Below are 20,671 nucleotides of genomic sequence, written 5' to 3'. Positions count from 1 at the left end.
ACCCACTACTGCATTTCTCTCCGATATGGTAGGAAATTAAATGGAAAACAGGATAGGCCAGTTTATGGTAGCAGGAATGCATGTCAGGATGCGACAGAGCTGAACCGTTAGACACAATTGTATGACATAGCCTAATAGTGTGTCCCAAAGCTTGTCTGCTCTTTTGTTACACACTCAAATGTACTTTTTCTTTACAAAAAGAGCATGTACTTTTAAGTCGGCGATTTGGGACGCAGCATAACACAGTTATGGCTATGAACACAGCTAAAAGCAGAGCCACTTTCATGGTGCCTAAAACTCAGGGTTGGCACTAACTAAACTGAAACACAACCTAAACTGGCTTCATGGTAGGCCCCTGGTCACAGATGTGACAGCGAGACATGCACCAACAATTTGTCCTCTGATATGTTGTGTGAATTGCAATATTTTATGTGCAGCTGTGCTATTGCTCTACTAATTCAAGCTTCACACTTCTGCTCTTTGTAGAATCAGTGAAGATTGACCACCAGGTGCAGTGAATATATAGTTGTGAATCCTCTGCGAATGGACTAGTCTTTCAGTTTCATTGACCCACTTTATATACATTTTATATAAAAAAACATTTTGCGGATACTTCTATTAATATTAAGGTCCTTTATGTCAAACAGTGGGGTCTTCGAGTCCAAAAGCTTGAGAACACTGCTCCAGATGTACAGTACACTCTAAAAAAAAAAAGGTTCTATATGGCACCAAAAATGGTTCTTGGCGCGTAATCATAGGGGAACCTTTTTTAGTGCTATATAGCACCAATTTTGGTGCTTCAGTGGTTCTTCAGCGGTTCTTCAGAGGTGCTATATAACACCTTAGTCAAAGAACCGGTGAAGAACCTCTGAAGAACCGCTGAAGAACCACTGAAGCACCAAAATTGGTGCTATATAGCACTAAAAAACGTTCCCCTATGATTACGCGCCAAGAACCATTTTTGGTGCCATATAGAACCTTTTTTTTTTAGAGTGTACTTACCTGACATGTCTTAGTTAGTGGATGAGTTAACTGGGAAACTAAATGTTCTACCTGCTCAAAGGAGTGTGAAGTGAGTTGACGGGAAGGACAGCTGTGAGACCGTCCTGTCTCAGCAGCTCATGATGTCTAAACGGGCCAGTGAGACAGAACCTGTGCTCTGGTGCACCGCCTGTGTGTCTCCTACAGTGTGTTACTAAAATCATCAACACACCAGTGACTCCGTCGCCCACACACTCTAGGAACCCCTATTAGTTTGCCTGGGGAAAAGAGCAAGACTGACAGGAACAAAGACAGCAAAAAATGCATCTGTGGTCACAAATAAGAAAAAAGCGTCTGGGAGAGATCAAAGTCATTAACATGATTTTTTTCTGTAAAATTAAACACAAAGGCGGGGCTCTCTGGGATTAATGGAGGTTGATGGGCTGTAATGTGGTGCCAAGAGATGTCATTGTACTTGTTGAGCTGTTCCATTAAAAAAAAGAAGACATTTTTTAGATGACTGTTATTGCAAACTACTATATTTCAAATGTACCTCAAGTTAATGAGACAGAAAACAAATTCTAGGATGAAGGCTCATAAGTGTGTGGTTAGTTGTCTCTTTTAACTGAATATTTAATATATAAACATTAAGAAAAAAAAGAAAAGAAAAACACATCTTAAATTATGTCTCGATGAGTATGTTGAGGTGCAAAGTACAAATGCAAATACTTTTTAAAATGAGTTTTCAATGCAACTTAAGTTAAGTCAACATAACTTGCATGCAGTTTTTTTTTTAGAGTGTATTCGTGTCCAATTTGACTTACTCTCCTTTAAAAGAAAAAAAATTCAAGTTTGCAGCCCCTTTAATTTGAAACAGTATACTGTATTATTTAAAATCAGGAAAAAAAAAGTTGATCATGTAAAGTCTTTATATGGCACGGCCCAGGGATGGAGAGAAGTTTTCTGCAAATAAAACTGAATGATTCACAATAAGACCAGGAACACAAAAAAGAAAAGTTTTTCTTTTGCGTACAGACAACGTTGTCAAAACTATCCCCATTCACACGGATCCGCGAAAACGACTAAAAACGCTGTATTACGCTGCCAGGCCAGTATATGCCGATGCCGTTTTGTAAAGAAACACTAGGTGCCTATAGACTGAACATGTAATACACATGCGCAAGACGTCACCGTTTTCAAATTCGTGTTTTTGAGATGATAAATGATATCAATAACTTGCACTTGGCCCCCCAAATGCAGCTGTCGTGTAAATTAATGGCCAAACCACATTAAAAGTTGTCCGTTTTTAGTTGAAAATGGTGTAGAGAAAACGGCCCCTAGGTGTGTATAAACCCTGATCTTTGGATTGTTGAGTGACATAATGTGGGCTCACTAAGCTGTTTGATTCCTTATTATCAGTGTTACTGGTGAATCTTCACTCTCTAGAGTCACTGGGTCCATGGGAAGGCTGCAGCGCTGTTTTCAGTGTTGAAACAATAGTTGTACTGTAAAACAAACAGAAAAAAAGAGATATGACTTTGGCAATTCAAAAGCAATGTTGACCATGCTATCTACAATGATAACGATATTGTGTGCGTGTTGCATTGTACTGTTTATTCCTTTTCTAGACTGAATGAAGCATAAAAGTCACCATTGCATAATTCCATCTAATATCAACTGTAACACTTTTTACTGGTATTGCCCCCTCTTACAGATCAAATTTGTCTTTACCCAGTAAATGCTGCTAAATGGCGCCCCCTTGTGTACGTGACCAAAAACACAGCCACTGAATCACGAAGGCAAACTAATGAAAATTGGGAATTACACTATATAAAAGTATGCTATATTAATCACATCTAAAACCTTATTTCACGGTGTCATTGTTACAGTGTGATTATATATTTAAGTACTGAGTGATATGAATTAACTACATGCACTTACAATAGGGTTATGGTAGGATTAGGGTTTGGTTGAGGGTAAATTGTATGTAATTATGCATAATTTACTGTTATTACTATGGTAAGTACATGTCATATGTAACAAGGCACTGTAAAATAAAGTGCTACCAACAAAAAACATCAAATAAAGGCATAATTTAATGCTTTTACTTAAAAAAAAATGGAAAATAATGCCCTTGTAAGATGTTATTCAGAGTCGCAGCACTAGGTGATGCTGGAGGATCACGCAACAACATTGTTCTTCTGTTCAGAAATCTCTCTTTCTCTCCTTTTCATCTACCTGAAGCAAAACTGCAAGTTCCACCAACATGTCACACGCCGCTTAGTTATAATAAAAAGTCACACACAACACCTAAGTAATAAATAAGCAAGTATGTGTGTGTGTGTGTGTGTGCGCGCGCGCATGTATAAATGATGGATGGAAAGGAATGGGCTGTTATCACAGAGTGCATGTATCACTGCCTGCCATTTTTACACAAGCCCGTGACAGGACAGTGACATGCGGAACATGGGCGGCAGCCTCCGAGATGAGCAGATCTTCATTTCCTGTTCCTGCTCAGAGCAGGTGAAAATATGTGACATGTTGTCTTCATTAATTCCCCCTTCATTTAAATATCTCCCCGTCTGCTCTCTGGGTGTCCTCTCAGTCTCTTTCTCCCTCACATGACCATATGTACAGTCACACACACATTATAGCATGTTATAGGTCTGGTTTAAAGATCACATATTGTGCATCTTTATAGTCCATGTTTTATCATATATTCTAGGTAGCTGAAAACACGCACACACATATACACACACACACACCCTGAATCATTAGCCTCCCTTCAATAACATTTTTCAGCTGTGCAAACTACATAAAGACGTCAGCTCAAATCACTAACTAATTAACACTTAAAAAGACACAAATTAGATATGCGTGGCTAAAAGCAATTATAATCTCTACGAGTTTTGCAAATCATTTGGGAAATGAAAAGAATGCGTAATTGCTGGAACCAACATCTTCAACAAAAAAATGGCTCAAGTGATGCTTGTTAGGGAGCGGTCTTATCGACGGACCCGATTGTGATTACGACGCTTTTCCGCAATTACATGTGCATATGTTTAATGTCACAAAATGCCTCTTTTTAATGAATGTGTTTTTAATAGAATTAGCAATCAGTCAATTACGATGTGCATCAAGGCCCCGAGCAGAGAAGTTATCATCCGGAGACTAATGAAGGAATACGTGCAGATTCCTACTGGAAATATGTATTCAGCTCCTGGCCTATAAATGCAACTGAATTATATTATATGCTCACTTAAAACTACAATTTTTCTAACATTTTACATTACAGAATCCATGTAAAATAATTACTACAGTAATAACAATTACAATTTGTGATCACAAATAGCACTACAAAATAATATGTGTACTTAAAGTGTACTGAAGAATGAACTGGTTAATATAAGGTAACTACATGGGTTAAGGTTGGGTTTAGGGGGTTAGTACCTAGTTATTACTCAGTTATTGCAATTACTATAATAAGTATTATGTACATGGGGAAAATGACTGTAAAACTAAGGCTGTAAATATTATTTAGTAATAGGTAAGTACATACACAGAGCTATAAAATAAAATAAAAAATACAAATAATACAACTTTTTTGTCACTTCATTGAAGCTGCGTACTCTATAAACACAATTATTAACATAATTCTTTCTTTTTTTGAGCTCACTTACACCACATACTGAAGAAGAAATCAATAGAAAAATCACATTAAATGTACACACACACACACACACACACACACACACACACACACACACACACACACACACACACACACACACACACACACACACACACACACACACACACACACACACACACACACACACACACACACACACACACACACACACACACACACACACACACACACACACACATACACAAACACATTTATACATTTATTCATGTATATATTGATATGTATGTATGAATATACGTGTGTGTGTGTGTGTGTAGCCTATATATGCACATACACACCACACATATATTCATACATACATATCAATATATATGTGTATATATATATATATATATATATATATATATATATATATATATATATATATATATATATATATATAAATATATATGTGTGTGTATGTGTATGTATATACACTCTTTTTTTAGTTTAGTTAGTTTATAACGTTTTATGCACATTATTTTATGCATTATATATATATGTATATATATATTTTTATATTTTTTTTATTATAATATTTTAATACATATTCATACATACATATCAATATGTATCACTGTATAAAAAAGAAATTATATATATCATTTCTTTTTTTAGTTTTGCTAAAAATGTTATATTATACATTTGTGTGTGTAGGTGTGTGCATATATATACTGTATACACACACACACACACACACACACACACACACACACACACACACACACACACACACACACACACACACACACACACACACACACACACACACACACACACACACACACACACACACACACACACACAAATGTTTATACAATATAACATAAAATAATGAACATAAAACTAAAAAAAAAAAACATTTGAAATTAATAAAATAATAATAATAATAATTTATTTCCTTTTTTTTTTTTAATGTCACAGGGTCATACACAAGCAATATATGACCAACAGTGACTGATTCGGAGCAGGAGCATCCCGGCTTGCAATTTTGACAGGGTGGCAGGGAAACCGCGTTCCAGGTCGAAGATGCGGCTGAAGAACAATAGCTGTGGATGCTCTCACACTGATTCTAATTATCAGGGCAGCGCTCCGTCTCCGTCGCCGTCAGCCCTCGCTTCTCCATTAATCTTGTGCTGTCGCCCACCTCACTAAACCCAGTGCTGTTACACTATCTCTGCTTTACTTCATCTGCGGAGCCTGCGTTAGGCTGTAATTAATGAATCCCCCCTCCCCTCGTGCTGGGTCTGCTGCTTCTAATCACAGCCTGCTTCGAGGAGAGATGCGCCATGAAAAGTGTTGATGGGGAGGGGGGTCAATGTGATAGTAAATATGTATAACTAAACAAAGAGAAACTGCCATTTTAAAACAAAATCCTGTTGTTTTCACATAATTTATTCTAGATATTCTGTAATGACTTGTAATGAAATGAAAGCCATTATCAGTCTTGCGTATCACCAAGTTCATTTTTTGGTTTGTTTTTAACAAAAATTCCCACCTATATTGCATTATTGCTGTTACTATTATTAATTTTTTTTTTTTTTTTACAATAATAATAATATTAATAATACTTTTTTGTCACTTCATTGCAGCTGCCTACACTTTCAAAATTGTCATGCAATTTTTGGAGCACACTTGCACCACATCAACATAGGAAATCAATAGGAAAATGACCAGCACATTTTCATTAAAAAATATAATAATAATAATTACTGATAATATTTATAATACAAAAAAATTACAACAACAACAACAACAATAATAATAATTAATAATAATAATAATAATAATAAACTTCATTGTCACTTAATTGCAGCTGCTACTCTATTAAGATAGATAATTATTAACATTACCCTAATTATTAACATAATTAATTATCTTTTTTTTTGGAGCTGACTTACACCACATAGCGAAGAAGAAATCCATAGGAAAATGACCTAAAATGTATTATTATTTGTATTATTGTTAATAATAATAATAATAAAAAATAAAAATAATAATAATAATAAACTTCATTGTCACTTCATTGTAGCTGCCTTCTCTATTAAGATAGATAATTATTAACATTACCCTAATTATAAACATAACTAATTATATTTATTTTTTGGAGCTGACTTGCACCACATACTGAAGAAGAAATCAATAGGAAAATTACCTAAACTGTATTATTATAATTAATAATAATAATTGTATTAATAATCCCAATAATATTGCTAAATATCAATGTATAGTCAAAACATTGTCTGCTTAGTTAGCAGTATATTGTCAGCTGATTAATTTCATCAAAAGACTGAGAGAACATCCAAAAAAGGGGTACAACACAAATGTAAAACTACATAAAACAATGTGCGCATATGTATATATATATGTTAGCTGAACTATCTGAGCACCGCAGTCTACCTGAGCATATTTGAACTTACTTCCTCCTCAATCTCTCGTGGTGATTTGATGGCAATGTTCAAGAAATGGACTGGCTCTATCTGGAAAAACAAAACAAAAACAAAAACAATGACATATGAAAACAGTCAGAGGAAACATTATGGTGGTGCACTGCTCATGGTTAAGTAAGCATGATTAAGATCTTTAATCCTCATTCTCTCTCTAACAATAAGAACAGAGCTCTTGTGACAGGGGCCAAATGGCCCTCTGTCAGCCAGCTCTGTCTGTCTGTGTGCATTCATCAGCTGCAGATCCATTACAGTAGCACTGCATCTGAGTGGGATGAGTTTGGTAGCATAAGTAGCACAGCGACAGACATCAGGATCAGCCCAACAAGACTAGCTCAATCAATGGGGCTGCACCTATCTGTTTGTCCAACCAATGAAGTGTTTAGGAAACTTGTTTGAAAAATGTAACTATTTATTATGATTATTCTTCATTATTTTCCTTTTAAAGAACTTACTTCTTCTCTGGTTGTGGAGGTAGATTTTTTGGTGATCATAAAGGGTATATCATCCATAGCTGGAAAGAGAGAACAATATATATTAAGTGATAATGAAGTGTTTATTACTGCAAAACCAACTCCAACAGGATGATTAGGACTCCACCGTGAAGTAGAGTGGTTTTGTATCATCTTCAAGAGGTTTATGTATTAAAAACGATTGCATAACGGCAACTTATTACAAAACATAAATAACTGGACATCCCTGCAGGAACCAGCCTAAGCTGGTTGGCTGGTCTTAGCAGATTTAAGATGGTCAAGCTCAGAGATGGGCACTTCCAGTCCTGGAGGGCCACTGTCCTGCAGAGTTTAGCTCCAACCCTTATCAAACACACCTGAACCAGCCAATCAATGTCTTCAGGATTACTAGAAGGCTACAGGCAGGTGAGTTTGATCGGGGTTGGAGCTAAACTCTGCAGGACAGTGGCCCTCCAGGACTGGAAGTGCCCACCCCTGTATCAAGCTGGTCTCCCAGCCTGACCAGCTAAGACCAGCCTTACCAAACCAGCCTGCTAAACCAGATATGACCAGGCTGGAAGACCAGCCAAACAGCTTTTTTTTTTTTCTCAGTAGGGATGAAACCTTTGAAACAATTATTTCATCACAGATGAACAAGATTGTGGAGACATGAAAGAGAGACATGAAGCTAGTACAGTTCAGGAAATTGTTTGCCGGTGAAATACACATTTTAACGTTCATTGTACAAAAATAATTGACATGATTGGATGGACCAATCAGAGAGCAGTATAATAAAATACCAAATACTAATAATGATAATAATAAAAACCAGTAATATTCCAAACAAACACTTTCAATATTGGGTTCTGTTCTCTATGTTCTGAAAATGCATTTGACTTAATCTAATGGTCGCAAATAGTAGGAGACTGAAAGTTCCCGAATCCCCTCGGAAACTCGCTCAGACAAAGCGAGATGAAAGCCTTTTTTATCCTCCACTGTATTTGAGTGCCCCCCCCCACCACCACCACTCGCTCTCCTCCCTCTTTCCCTGTTAATTACTCTTGATTATTCCTGATCCTGTCTTGTCAGGGAGACGTTCGACTCCAAAAACAAAGCCCCACTCGCACACGTCGAAAGAAAAAGGGGAAAGAGAGAGACAAAACATTCGCCGGATATCAATTTGCATGAAAATGAGCCAGAGTGTTCGGCTCTCGGAGAGAAAGCGAGAGCGAGAAAGAAAGAGAGAGGTGGATTGAAAGAGGACTTGCCAAGAGTGCGGTGGTATAATTAGCATTCTACCAAACAAACGAGCTTCAACAGAGCTATAATTAAGCAGGCCTGTAATTAAGTGTATGCCCTTTATCATAATGATCATGGTTAAAGCGCCTTTGATGGCTGCCAGTGGGTTATTAACGGCGTAACCCTGCGCCACACGGCGCCCACGCAAGAATCAGGGTGTCACGACTGTCAGGCTAAAGAGCGCCCCTTTGTTTATCAAATACATTAGAGCCCAAATTAACACAGGGTGACACGAGCGCACAATAGCTCCCATTGACTGAACTGAAGAAAAATGTCCGTCCCCTCAAAAAAAAAATCGGAAAGTGCCCAAGTTTGCTCATGGAAAACATATTGAGTATGGCATCTAACAGCAGCGCTATATATTTACAACAGCACATGGGATCTGCTGGAATGGAAGGAGGAAACCAGAGGACTTCATCTCATAAGTTACCTGGAGGTCGACACTGTAACATTTGCTGCTAAAGGCAGAAGGAATACCTTAAACTGTCATACGGTTTCATTACCTTGGCAAAAGCTGAATGCTTCTTTGTCCTCAACTCTTCCACAACATGTCCATTATTCTTAATGAATATCTGAACACATATAAGATGTCTTGGGGAAAAGGTGAACATGTTATAAATGGTGACAAAGTCCCCCAATCATGAGCTCAGTCCACCCTGGCAAAGGTTGGTACTGCATAATTCACGTAGCCTACTATTTGTATTTAATTAAGTGATGCTTTTTTGTATTAATTTATTCGAAAATAAAATAAAATGCAGTTCGTACATAAAATTACTTATATCTTAAATACCCCTCTTCTATGATGGGCATCATGGGCAAAATCATGGGCAAAAAGTTTTTCCACAAAGTCATGTGAAGCAACCAAAGCCCCGTTTCCACCGAAATTACCCAGAACAATTTATCCCAGGAACTCTTTTTCCCCCATGACCTGCTGCTGTCTGCGTTTCCATCGCGGTCTAAAGTAACGTGAAGATTAGTTTGTGACTTAGGACTGCACGTGACTTTCCAGAGCCCACTGGATTTTGTTCTCCGCATAAAAGCTTAATAAAGCCTGAACCTCGTCGTCGGTCCATCGGCCGTATTTTTTAAACTCCATTGTTGATTCGAATAGTAAACAACTCTTACTGCACGAAATAAAATGCTGCGTGAACTCAAAATCAGCATGTTTAGCGCCCAAGTCCCACCCACAAAAGTTCCTGAACTTTGAAAAAGTACTACTTCGCGAGCAGGGCCGTTTTGAGGGGAACATTTTTACCCGGATCTTTATTTAGACCCCGGTTCCTGCGGTCGAAACACACCAAGTACCACCCCAAAGTCCCTAGTTCCTGGGGAAAGTTCCCGTGGTGGAAACGTGGCTCAACATACAATAAACCACAAAATAAAAAAACATAATGTCAAAAACATTAGGACCTATGTTTGGTTTTCATGTTTTATGGGGACTTTCCATTGACACAATGAGTTTTATACAGTGCAAACTGTATATTTTATACCCTAACACTAAATCTATCCCTAAACTTTCGGAATAAGATTTCTGATATTGCCATCTTTGTGAGCAACCACCCACAAACACACCCATACACACACACAAACTAACTGAATCACACACACTTTAGCTGGGGGAAAAAAAACTTTTACTTTGTTACACCACATGACATTTCCAACTTTTTTGAAAATGGTAAAAAACGACAAACACGTGTAGATATCTGAGAAATCTACTTTTTACAGTTTTTACTGTTTTAAACTAGAATTTTAAAATATTTTCTTCATTCTGCATATCATTCACATTACATGGTACTTACCATGGTATCATGCCCAAAACACCCAGGGTTGTGCCATGGTACTTTTTTAATGCCAACCATATGGCTCACCCTAAGAAACATAAAACCTTTAAAGCTAAAGGAGGGCCTTGCTCATTCTGAATTATTATACAAGCTCTAAAATCAAGAGAATGATATACAAGGTTAAACTACTTCACCATAGCTATCAACGACCTACTCGAATAGCTCCTTCGGGCTTCCGTATGGATATATATTTTAACACCGTTTTGGATACTACCTTTACGGCCATTAGACAGGCCTAGGGGAATGTATCACTCGGCTCTAGAATGGACTATTGAACAACAAAGAGCTTCAAGAGGTCATTTTACCAGCAGGGCTCGGGTAATTGAAAGGAGGATGATAACGACTTGTTTCGGTCCATAAAAACAAGTGAATAAACATGTGCTAAAGCTTCACTGAACAACAGCGTGGAGGGAGAGAGCAAGGCAGGCAGGGATTGCATTTGAATCAACGTATAGTTGCTAGGAAGGCTTTGATGAATCGGGAATGCGTTGGATGGATGAAGGGGGGACTCGAAGGCCGCTGCATTCCCTTTTATTGTTCAAGCATTGCGTTTTCAATCGAGTCGGGCTTAGTATCCGCCCGCCATTCATACTGGGCCCATACTAATACACACAAGCACACGCTTTATGCACACGCTCATGGCCTGATGGTAAGATTTGGGGGCGATTGTGAGGAAAGAAAAATGGATGTGAGTTTGGGGTCATGTTGGGGAGGAGGAGTATTAAGGTAATGTTTGTCCAGACTGCTGCTGCCTGGACTGAAGTCGTAAAGGTAAAGAATGGTGCCTGGCAGATTCTACTCAAATAGGTTAGACCACAGGCAGCCTGATATATACACTCCTCTGGAAGAGCATAACTGAGATTATGGAAGCAGCTTGAAATGTCTGTAGGTACAAAAGCACCAAAACGCCAGTGTTCAGGAAATATACCCCTATAAATGCAGTGTTTTTATCAAGATTATGATCTATAACGATTTTTTTGGGGCCCATCTAGCCAATTCCCAGTAAGTACAACAGGAATCAAACCCATGACCTTGGATTTGCCCCATTACAAGCACATTTCTCTACTAGCTGAGCTACAGGACCACACTGTGACCAAAACACCTTGTGCAGGTAGAACAGAGCTCATTGATCTTTACAAGGTTGATGGACACAGATGTGCAGTTCAATGTTGCATGATATCTGTTTATTCAAAACAAATACTACAATAGGGATTTTCTGTCTGCCAATACTTGACGTGTGATTACACCTGGTACACAGGTACCATCGTGTCATTAATTGCTGATTAGATTAGTGAGTTCAGCACTGGGATCGGTTAGAGTGAGTGAATGATGAGGGTGTGCTGAAGTGAGTATGAGTGTGGCTATGAGGATCATTGCCTTATTAATAGCAGTGTCAGGTGTTGTGAAAAATTTCGGCATTGTCATCCCCACAGCCCCCGAACCCTGACGGATGGTTGCTGCAGGCAGAGAAGACTTCCCTTACATGCTTCTATGAGCTCTAATCCTTCACACTTCCATTGTTGGATGCACTGTCACACAGGACTTCCGCCAGCCACGCTCGCCACACCGACACGCACACACATCAGATTTATACGTAAGCTAATGCTAAAAGACTGACAGATGGAGGACTCGGTCAGCCAGTACAGCACAGTTCATGAAACAAAAAATAATTTCTTCCCCAGAGGAGGGGAGTGTGCAAAAGAGAAATTCTGTGAGTTTGAATTCTGTAGGGTACAGAGACCAAAACAGACACTTTGTAAACAGGTCAAAGGAAAGACCAAGTTCATTTTCATTTCAATTTCAATATGGTAAAATATGAAGTCTGATGGGGAGTGGAGTGATGCTACACTGAACCAAGGTGTCTGAGGCATGTGTTGAAACATGCTGTACAAAGGCTGATGCAGTGCGATGCCGTAGGGTATAAGAAGGGCACCTGAGAACACGTCATCAGCTTCTTTGTCTTCAGGAAGTCGCTTCCTTGAGTGTTGAAGATAGCAGTGTGTGAAGAAAGGATCGAAGGTAAGCACAATAATGGCCAGAAGACAATTCAAGCGTGTATTCCTCCGTGAATGTGTCTCTTAAAGCCTGGCGAGGGTCGCGAGCTGTGCGTTATTTGACTGGGAGTGAATGAATGTTCAGCCCTCGAGGGTGCGGGATGAATTCATTACAATGATTTCTCACTGAGAAAAAGCCACGCCAAGCCGCTGAGCTCCACGTTTGCAGAGGTAGCACACAGGCTAGAGTCGTGGGAATCTCAGATGGAGCTGGTAGAGGAGAGTGAGGGAGTTCCCCTCACCTCTCCCGCCGGCTCCATTGTCTTCGTGCCAAAAGCGGAAGCCCTATCAGTGGTTTCTTCTGCAGATTCTGATATAATAGATGTGGTGTCAGTAGAAATGGATATATTTAATATATGTGACCCTGGACCACAAAACCAGTCATTAGTCGCACAGGTATATTTGTGGCAATAGCTAACAATACATTGTAAGGGTGAAAATTATTGATTTTTCTTTTATGCCAAAAATCTATAGGATATTAAGTGAAGATGTTCCATGAAGATATTTTGTACATTTCCTACCGTAAATATATAAAACATTTATTATTAGTAGTAATATACTTTGCTAAGGACTTCATTTGGACAACTTTAAAGGCGATTTTCTCAATATTTAGATTTTTTTGCACCCTCAGATTCCAGATTTTCAAATAGTTCCCCTTCGAGGGAACTCGAACTGCGTCATCGTGACGACACTTTGGGGAACGCCCCTCGCGTAAAGCGTCTGAAGAAACTGTAAAATCAGCCCAATCCGATTGGTGTTGCGTGATGACGTCGTATGTGACGGCATACCCGGAAGATACAAAGAGACGTCTGAACGAAACAGAGATAGCTTTTTTGCTCTTCAGCGTTAGCGCTCTGTGTTACCAGTCTGAGAGTATTTGGTGTTGTTATCTACCAACGTTGTTTCACAAGCATACAGGGCTCGCGAATTCCATGGCCGGTCCCGTGCTGTTGAGGCAGCACGGTTGATCTATCATGGACTCGCAGATGGGTCTGTCAGGGGAACTTGAGAAGTGCTTATGCATCTTCTCCTTCCCGGTGACAGCTCCATTGTTCTCCTTCCCCGCGTGGAAGCCCGCGCTGCGGCTTCTTCCCCCGGGGTGGAGGACCCGATGCGTGAGCTGTCTGATTCTGAGGAATTAGATGGGCTCCGTATCGAGGCTCGCCTTTCCTAATGCAGATTCAACCTCGAGTTTCCGAGGCGGCGCGCAGGTTTGGGTCTGTTATTAGAGTGATACAACGTGACACGGTGAGAAGGGATACTGTGGGTGCGAGGCATGCAGTCAGCTCCTGAGGGGGCGGGCTGTTTTCATTCAGAAATATCTCGACGCGTACTGCCGTGCGCCTTCGGGTGTTTCAGCCTCGCGCCCGTTTGGCTTTTTTCTCGAGGGATGAAAGCCAGTTGTATTATAACGGCTTGAACCGCGTTGCTGAGGCAACGTGTGGTTTACGAGCCGTATATAATACAATTAAGCAGTATTGTCTGATAATTGTGGCTGCGTTTTATTCTGAGGAATTAAATGAAATATGATCTGACTTTGAGGAGTTAGATATTCAGCCTATTATTCAGACCATGTTCACCGTATTTGTGAAATGTGATACTGTTTGGCTTTCTTCTCGAGGGAGGAAGGCCAATTGTATTATAACTGCTTGAGCCGCGTTGCTGAGGCAACGTGTGATTTTCGAGCCGTATATAATATAATCGAACAGTATTCGCTTTCACCTTACTATGGCTGCATTTAATTCCGAGGAATTAAATTAAAATATTATCTGACTATAGGAGTTAGATGTATTTTTTACTCAGCCTATCATTCGGACCAGGTTGCACGGTTGGGTGATTATGATGACATTTAATTCTGAGGAATTGAGTGTCATGTTATCTGACTTTGTTAAGTTAGATATTTAATCAGTCTGTCGCCCAAGCGTGTTTGACTTGTCTGGATATCCATCTAAGATTGGAGGTTGCGGCCCTGTCGAGCTGCTCCCTTAGATGAGGCCCCTGCTGGCCGGCCCCCTCTCCCGGGTAGGAGCGATCGAGGTCGCCTCCCCTGAGGAGCTTTTGGGAATCGATGTTGTGCTCCCGCCGTCTAGTACGTTTCGGGCCACATCGTTTCTCAGCGCACGCGCGCTGCACCAGCCGCCTCTAGCAAGACCTGCGGCGGTCCAGCAAACGCGTACGCACACCGAAAATCTTCCTCGATTTCGCCCTGCCGGTTAGCCGCTTCAGGGGGTCGGGGAGGAGGCTCGGTTGACACCCGAGGCCGGCCTCGAGAGGCTGGTTCCCTTAGCAGATTATCTCGGCGCATGGTTATGCCTCCGAATATATCTGCATGGGCCCTGCGTACTGTAGAACGGGTTACAGGCCGCAGTTCAGTTCCCTCCCCCGAAGTCTAACGGGGTGGTCTGAATTGTGGTCGGCCCAGAGCAGGTGCGGGTAATGGAACAGGAAGTACACTCCCTGTCGGTTAAGGAGGCTTTGAACGTATTCCTCCGCCAGTCAGGGAGTCCGGGTCCTACAGCCGGTACTTCATAGTTCCTAAGAAGGATGGCCAGTTGCGTCCAACTTTAGATCGGAGGTACTTGGATCGTTCTCCGAGGAGATTCAGATTCAAGATGCTTGAGTGTCGTGGTTCAGATCCAGTCTGAGGACTGCTCTGTCACGGTGGATCTAAAGAGGACACATACTTCCATGTTCCATCCTTCTGTGTCACGGGGGATTCCTGAGGTTCGCTTTCGGGGGCGAAGCGTATCATTATCAGGTTCCTCCATTCGGGCATCACTGTACAGCAGTTTAGGACTGCTGGGACTTGCGGCAGCTGCGTCCAACAGAATTTCTCTTGGCCTGCTGCACGAGACCCCTACAGTGGTGGCTGGGAACCAGGGAGGTTTTCCTTGAGGGGAAGACCATTCTGTATGATCAGGGTAACGCGCAGATGCCTTCGTTCCCTCGTCATATGGAAGAGACCTTGGTTCCTGTCCCGGGGGCCAGTGCTGGGAGCATCATGTTGCCGGGAAACCGTTTCAACCAACGCATCCCTCACTGGTTGGGACACGGTCATGGAAGGCCGCTTTTTCAGAGGTCTGTGGGAGACCCGGCATTCTTCCTGGCACATCTACTGCCAGGAAATGCTGGCGGTCTACGAAGCTCTGAGGAGCTTCCTCCCGGACCTCCGCGGCCACCATGTCCTGATGCGGAAGTGAACCAGGGGGCTTTCCTTGAGGGGAAATTAATTCTGTATGATCAGGGTAACGCGCAGATGCCTTTGTTCCCTCGTCATATGGAAGAGACCTTGGTTCCTGTCCCGGGGGCCGGTGCTGGGAGCATCATGTTGTCGGGAAACCGTTTCAACAGACGCATCCCTCACTGGTTGGGACACGGTCATGGAAGGCCGCTTTTTCAGAGGTCTGTGGGAGACCCGGCATTTTCCTGGCACATCAACTGCCTGGAAATGCTGGTGGTCTACAAAGCTCTGAGGAGCTTTCTCCCGGACCTCCGCGGCCACCATGTCCTGATACGATCCGACAATATGTCGGCAGTATCGTATCTAAACCACCAGGGGGGCCTGAGGTCGCGCCCTCTTTGCAGACTGGCGCATCAGGTTCTCCTGTGGTCCCAGGGGAGGTTGTCATCCCTCAGGGCGATGTACATCCCCGGGGACCAAAACTAGGGAGCAGACATCCTGTCGAGGCAGGGGCTGAGGCCCGGGGAATGGCGACTGTGGCTATGTGCGAGCGGTTGGGCCCGGTGGAAGTGGATCTATTCGCGTCTCAAGAGATGTCCCACTGCCCGCTGTGGTTCTCCCTCACTCATCCGGCCCTGCTGGGGCTGGATGCCATGGCACAGATGTGGCCGAGGCTTCGTCTGTACGCTTTTCCCCCGATCACTCTGCTCCCGGGAGTACTGGAGCGTGTCCGCCGGGAGGGCATCAGCCTTCTCTTAGTAGCACCCCGGTGGCCCACTTTAGTATGGTTCTCCGACATCATCTACCTGCGGGACGGTCCCCCATGGCAGGTCTCTCTGAGGAGGGACCTGCTATCTCAGGCCGAGGGCACGATTTAAGCCTACCCCCGGCCAGAGGTGTGGGGTCTCTGGGTCTGGCCCTTGAGGGGGCCCAGTACCTAGTAGAGGGCCTGTCGGCGGGTGTCGTAGAGACCCTACTCAGCTCCAGAGCTCCTTCCAGCAGGAGGTTGTACAGCCTGAAGTGGAATATTTTCCACTTGGCGTAGAGAGCGGGAGGTGAACCCAGTTATCTGCCCGGTGGCTTCAGTGCTGGAGTTCCGTCAAGACCGCTTCTCCGCCGGTCTTTCCCCGTCCACACTTAAGGCGTATGTGGCTGCCATTTGGGCTTTCCACGCACCTCTAAGTGATGGGCCGTTGGGAAGGCACTATCTGGTTGTACGATTCCTCCGTGGGGTTCGGAGGATGAGGCCTGTGGCTCATTCCAGGGTCCCAACCTGGGACCTGGCGGTGGTGCTCGAGGGTTTGGCTGAGGCCCCCTTTGAGCCGCCGGAGTCGGCTGAGGCGAGAATACTGACCTTCAAGGTGGCTTTTTTCCTTGCTATCACTTCTCTGAGGAGAGTGGGGGACCTCCAGGCCTTGGCTATCACGCCGACTTGCCTGGAGTTTGCCCCTGGCATGGTTAAAGCCATCTTGCATCCCAGCCAGGGCTACGTGCCCAAGGTGCCATCTAAACAGGGCAAGGTCAGTGGTTCTCCAGGCATTCCATCCTCCACCTCACGTGACGGCGGAAGAGAGCAGACTTCACCTCCTCTGCCCCGTGCGGGCATTGAGGATTTATCTGGAGAAGTCTGCTCAGTGGAGAAAGTCAGACCAGCTGTTGGTGTGTTTTGGTTCACCCAAGAAAGGGCTGTCTGCGTCAAAGCAGACGATTAGTAACTGGATTGTCCAGGCTATAGCCATGGCTTATCGGGTGCGCAACCTGCCTTCACCCTTAGCCGTGAGGGCCCATTCTACCAGGAGCATGGCCTCCTCAGTAGCCCTCCTTTCTGGGGCCTCTATGCTAGACATCTGCGAGGCAGCTGGGTGGGCCACTCCTCACACCTTCATTCGTTTTTATAGTCTGCATCTCCCTGAGACGCCTGGCGCGAGAGTGCTCGCCCCCTAGTTGTGCCTGGTTCCAGCTTCACACTGGGGTGGGTATGATTGGTGCGGGATAGTTGGTACTCGTTCCCCAAAGTGTCGTCACGATGACGCAGTTCGAGTTCCCTCGAAGGGGAACGTCTCGGGTTATGACTATAACCCTTGTTCCCCGAGAAGGGGAACGAGACACTGCGTCTCGTCTCCACCCAATCATCAGAGCGCTCGCTTCATCGCAAAGAACGCTATCTCTGTTTCGTTCAGACGTCTCTTTGTATCTTCCGGGTATGCCGTCACATACGACGTCATCACGCAACACCAATTGGATTGGGCTGATTTTACAGTTTCTTCAGACGCTTTACGCGAGGGGCGTTCCCCAAAGTGTCGTCACGATGACGCAGTGTCTCGTTCCCCTTCTCGGGGAACAAGGGTTATAGTCATAACCCGAGACGTTTTCATATCCTAACAAACCATACATCAATGGAAAGCTAATTCATTTAGCTTTCATGTTCATTTTCAAAAAATTTACACTTATGACTTGACCGCTGAATACGATGAGCTGGTGAAAATTATGACTCATGCTACAGCCAGACTGGGTTTAAACTTGTCTGGCTCGAAGTGCAAGACTGTGGAAGGTTGTTTAGGCTCTGTTTACACCTGGTATTAAGTTGCATTTTGGTCGATCGGATCACAAAGAGACATATTCCCATTTACACCTGGTGTTTAAATCCGTTTCTCTTTTGTCCACTTTAAACGACTTCTGTCCTGATTTCTTATACAAAATAAGCTTGCGCAATTAACATATGAATGTGTCCGAAGACAACTGAAAAACATACAGAGAGCATCAGCTTTTGTTTCTGCTTTGACGGCCACAAGACCACGCCGAACGCTGTGAGTGTGTGTTAGAAATCAGGAATGGTGAGAGAACATTGCGTCTTCAAACCAAACTTGGGTCTACAGCCAACAAGGTTTAAATGTTTACGCATTAAGTCAGTAGGTGGAGAGTAGTAGGTTTTTGTGGCTGTTTGAACACATTCAACCACATGAGCATCTACACTATGAAAGCATTCCAGTCTAATGTGTTTTCGAATAGCTCTGGTGGTTGAAAGTGGACAAGCTCAAAATGTTTTAGACCAAGTTTACACCTGTATTTAGCGTCGTCCACTTGTGATCGTTCGACCAAAATACATCCAGGTGTAAACAATGCCTTAGATGAACGATATCTGAGGAGTCATAAGTGTGCAGCTCCGGTGAGCCTTCCCCTTCTCCCAGACCTGTCCACTGAGGTGTCAGGTTTATGGAGACATCCATACTCTGCCCGCATGGTCCATTTGGCTTCGAGTTATTCGAATCTGAGCGAGCAGGATTATGGGTCTTGGGTGGAAAGGAATTTAACAAATTACCTTTCTCCAGGGACATCCTCATCCCCGAAGGCTCCCGTTTTGCCATGTAAACCATGTCAGAGGACATCGAGGTTAGTGGGCAGAGCATATGAGGAAGCTGGGCAGACTGGTGGAACTCTGCACACTATGTAGGTTTCAAAGACCTGAATCAGGTGGAGTGTTTATATCCTAAAAGCCCGGGTATACTTCGGCCGTCCACGTTCGTGCACCATCCGCATGGCGTAATTTTCGTCATTCGGAAGGCTCGCGGCCGCCCGCGCACCCCGTTCGCGCGCAGCCCAAATTTCGAGACCGCGCGGACGGTCCGCATGCAACAGCGCATGTGCCAGCAGTACAGAAGAGTCCACTAGGTGGCAATACGCACTAGCATATACACAGTGTTCAGCCGTCGAAGAAGAGTGTGTAAAGACCGGTTTAAAAACAACACGCTTGAACAAAAAAGAGAGAATGTTTGATTCTTCAGTGTTTCTTCCAAACTATGTTGCAATGGTGGATGCACTACAGTTCTTCTCCGATCATGCCCAGTGAATGTCCCGCTGATGACAGGACTCAGTGCTGCCATCCGATGTCTGGTAGAGCATAGACACCTGTTTACTGCGCATGTGTCGAACACGATCATCCGTGCGCATCCGTTGTGTAGTATACTTTGAAAGACGCGCGGACAGGGCTGCGCGCGTGACGCGTCCGGGCGCGGTAAGTGAAGTATACCAGGGGCTTTAGGCAGAACTGCGTTTGGCCACAGATCTAGCTCTCCGTGCCACCAAGCAGGTGAGCCGCACTATTGGCCGGTCGATGGCTGCTATAGTGGAGATAGAGAGACATCTCTGGCTAAATTTGTCAGGGATCAAGGAGTCAGATAATGCTGTCCTACTTAATACCCCTGTCTCATTCTTAGGGTTGTTTGGTACTGCAGATGAAACTAAGGTGGACAGGTTTAAGGCCTGTTCACACCGGGACGATTTTCGCGCGCGTTTATCACCAACGTTTAACGCCTCATGACTAAACAAAGGGCGCCAATGTGAGTGTGCACACCGACGTGCAAAACGGCAGGCGTAAAAGCGTCAATTAAAAGAAAACGCCGCGGGTTCGTTTTTTATTTTGATGCGGCGTGTTAAAACCTGGCCGACCAATGAGATCAGCACTTTTGTTCACGTGCCTGGAGCTGCTGAAGTTACAGTAAAACAGGACTTGTATATATATATATATATGAATAATACTCACAGTTAACGTTGGTCAAAATAAAATATAGATAGATAGATACATAGATAGATAGATAGATAGATAGATAGATAGATAGATAGATAGATAGATAGATAGATAGATAGATAGATAGATAGATAGATAGATAGATAGATAGATAGATAGATAGATAGATAGATAGATAGATAGATAGATAGATAGATGAT

The 20,671-nt window shown here is 43.0% G+C and overlaps 1 protein-coding gene across 1 annotated transcript in view; it reads right to left on the bottom strand.

The window, feature by feature from the left end:
* Positions 1-1,509: 1,509 nt before the first annotated feature.
* Positions 1,510-20,671, bottom strand: part of mvb12bb (multivesicular body subunit 12Bb) — a 75,096-nt gene continuing 55,934 nt past the window's right edge. The window contains exons 8-10 of the mRNA XM_079827431.1: positions 7,575-7,633; positions 7,093-7,152; positions 1,510-2,486 (exon numbers count right to left, since the gene is read on the bottom strand). Of these exons, the coding sequence (XP_079683557.1) occupies positions 2,430-2,486; positions 7,093-7,152; positions 7,575-7,633 (176 nt within the window). The 3' untranslated portion in view covers positions 1,510-2,429. The remainder of the gene's footprint in view (positions 2,487-7,092; positions 7,153-7,574; positions 7,634-20,671) is intronic.

Source organism: Gobio gobio (assembly GCF_949357685.1).
Source record: "Gobio gobio genome assembly, chromosome: 10".
NCBI classification, from domain to species: Eukaryota; Metazoa; Chordata; class Actinopteri; order Cypriniformes; family Gobionidae; genus Gobio; species Gobio gobio.
Note: the sequence above shows the minus strand (reverse complement) of the source record. Positions and strands in the feature narration are given on the sequence as shown.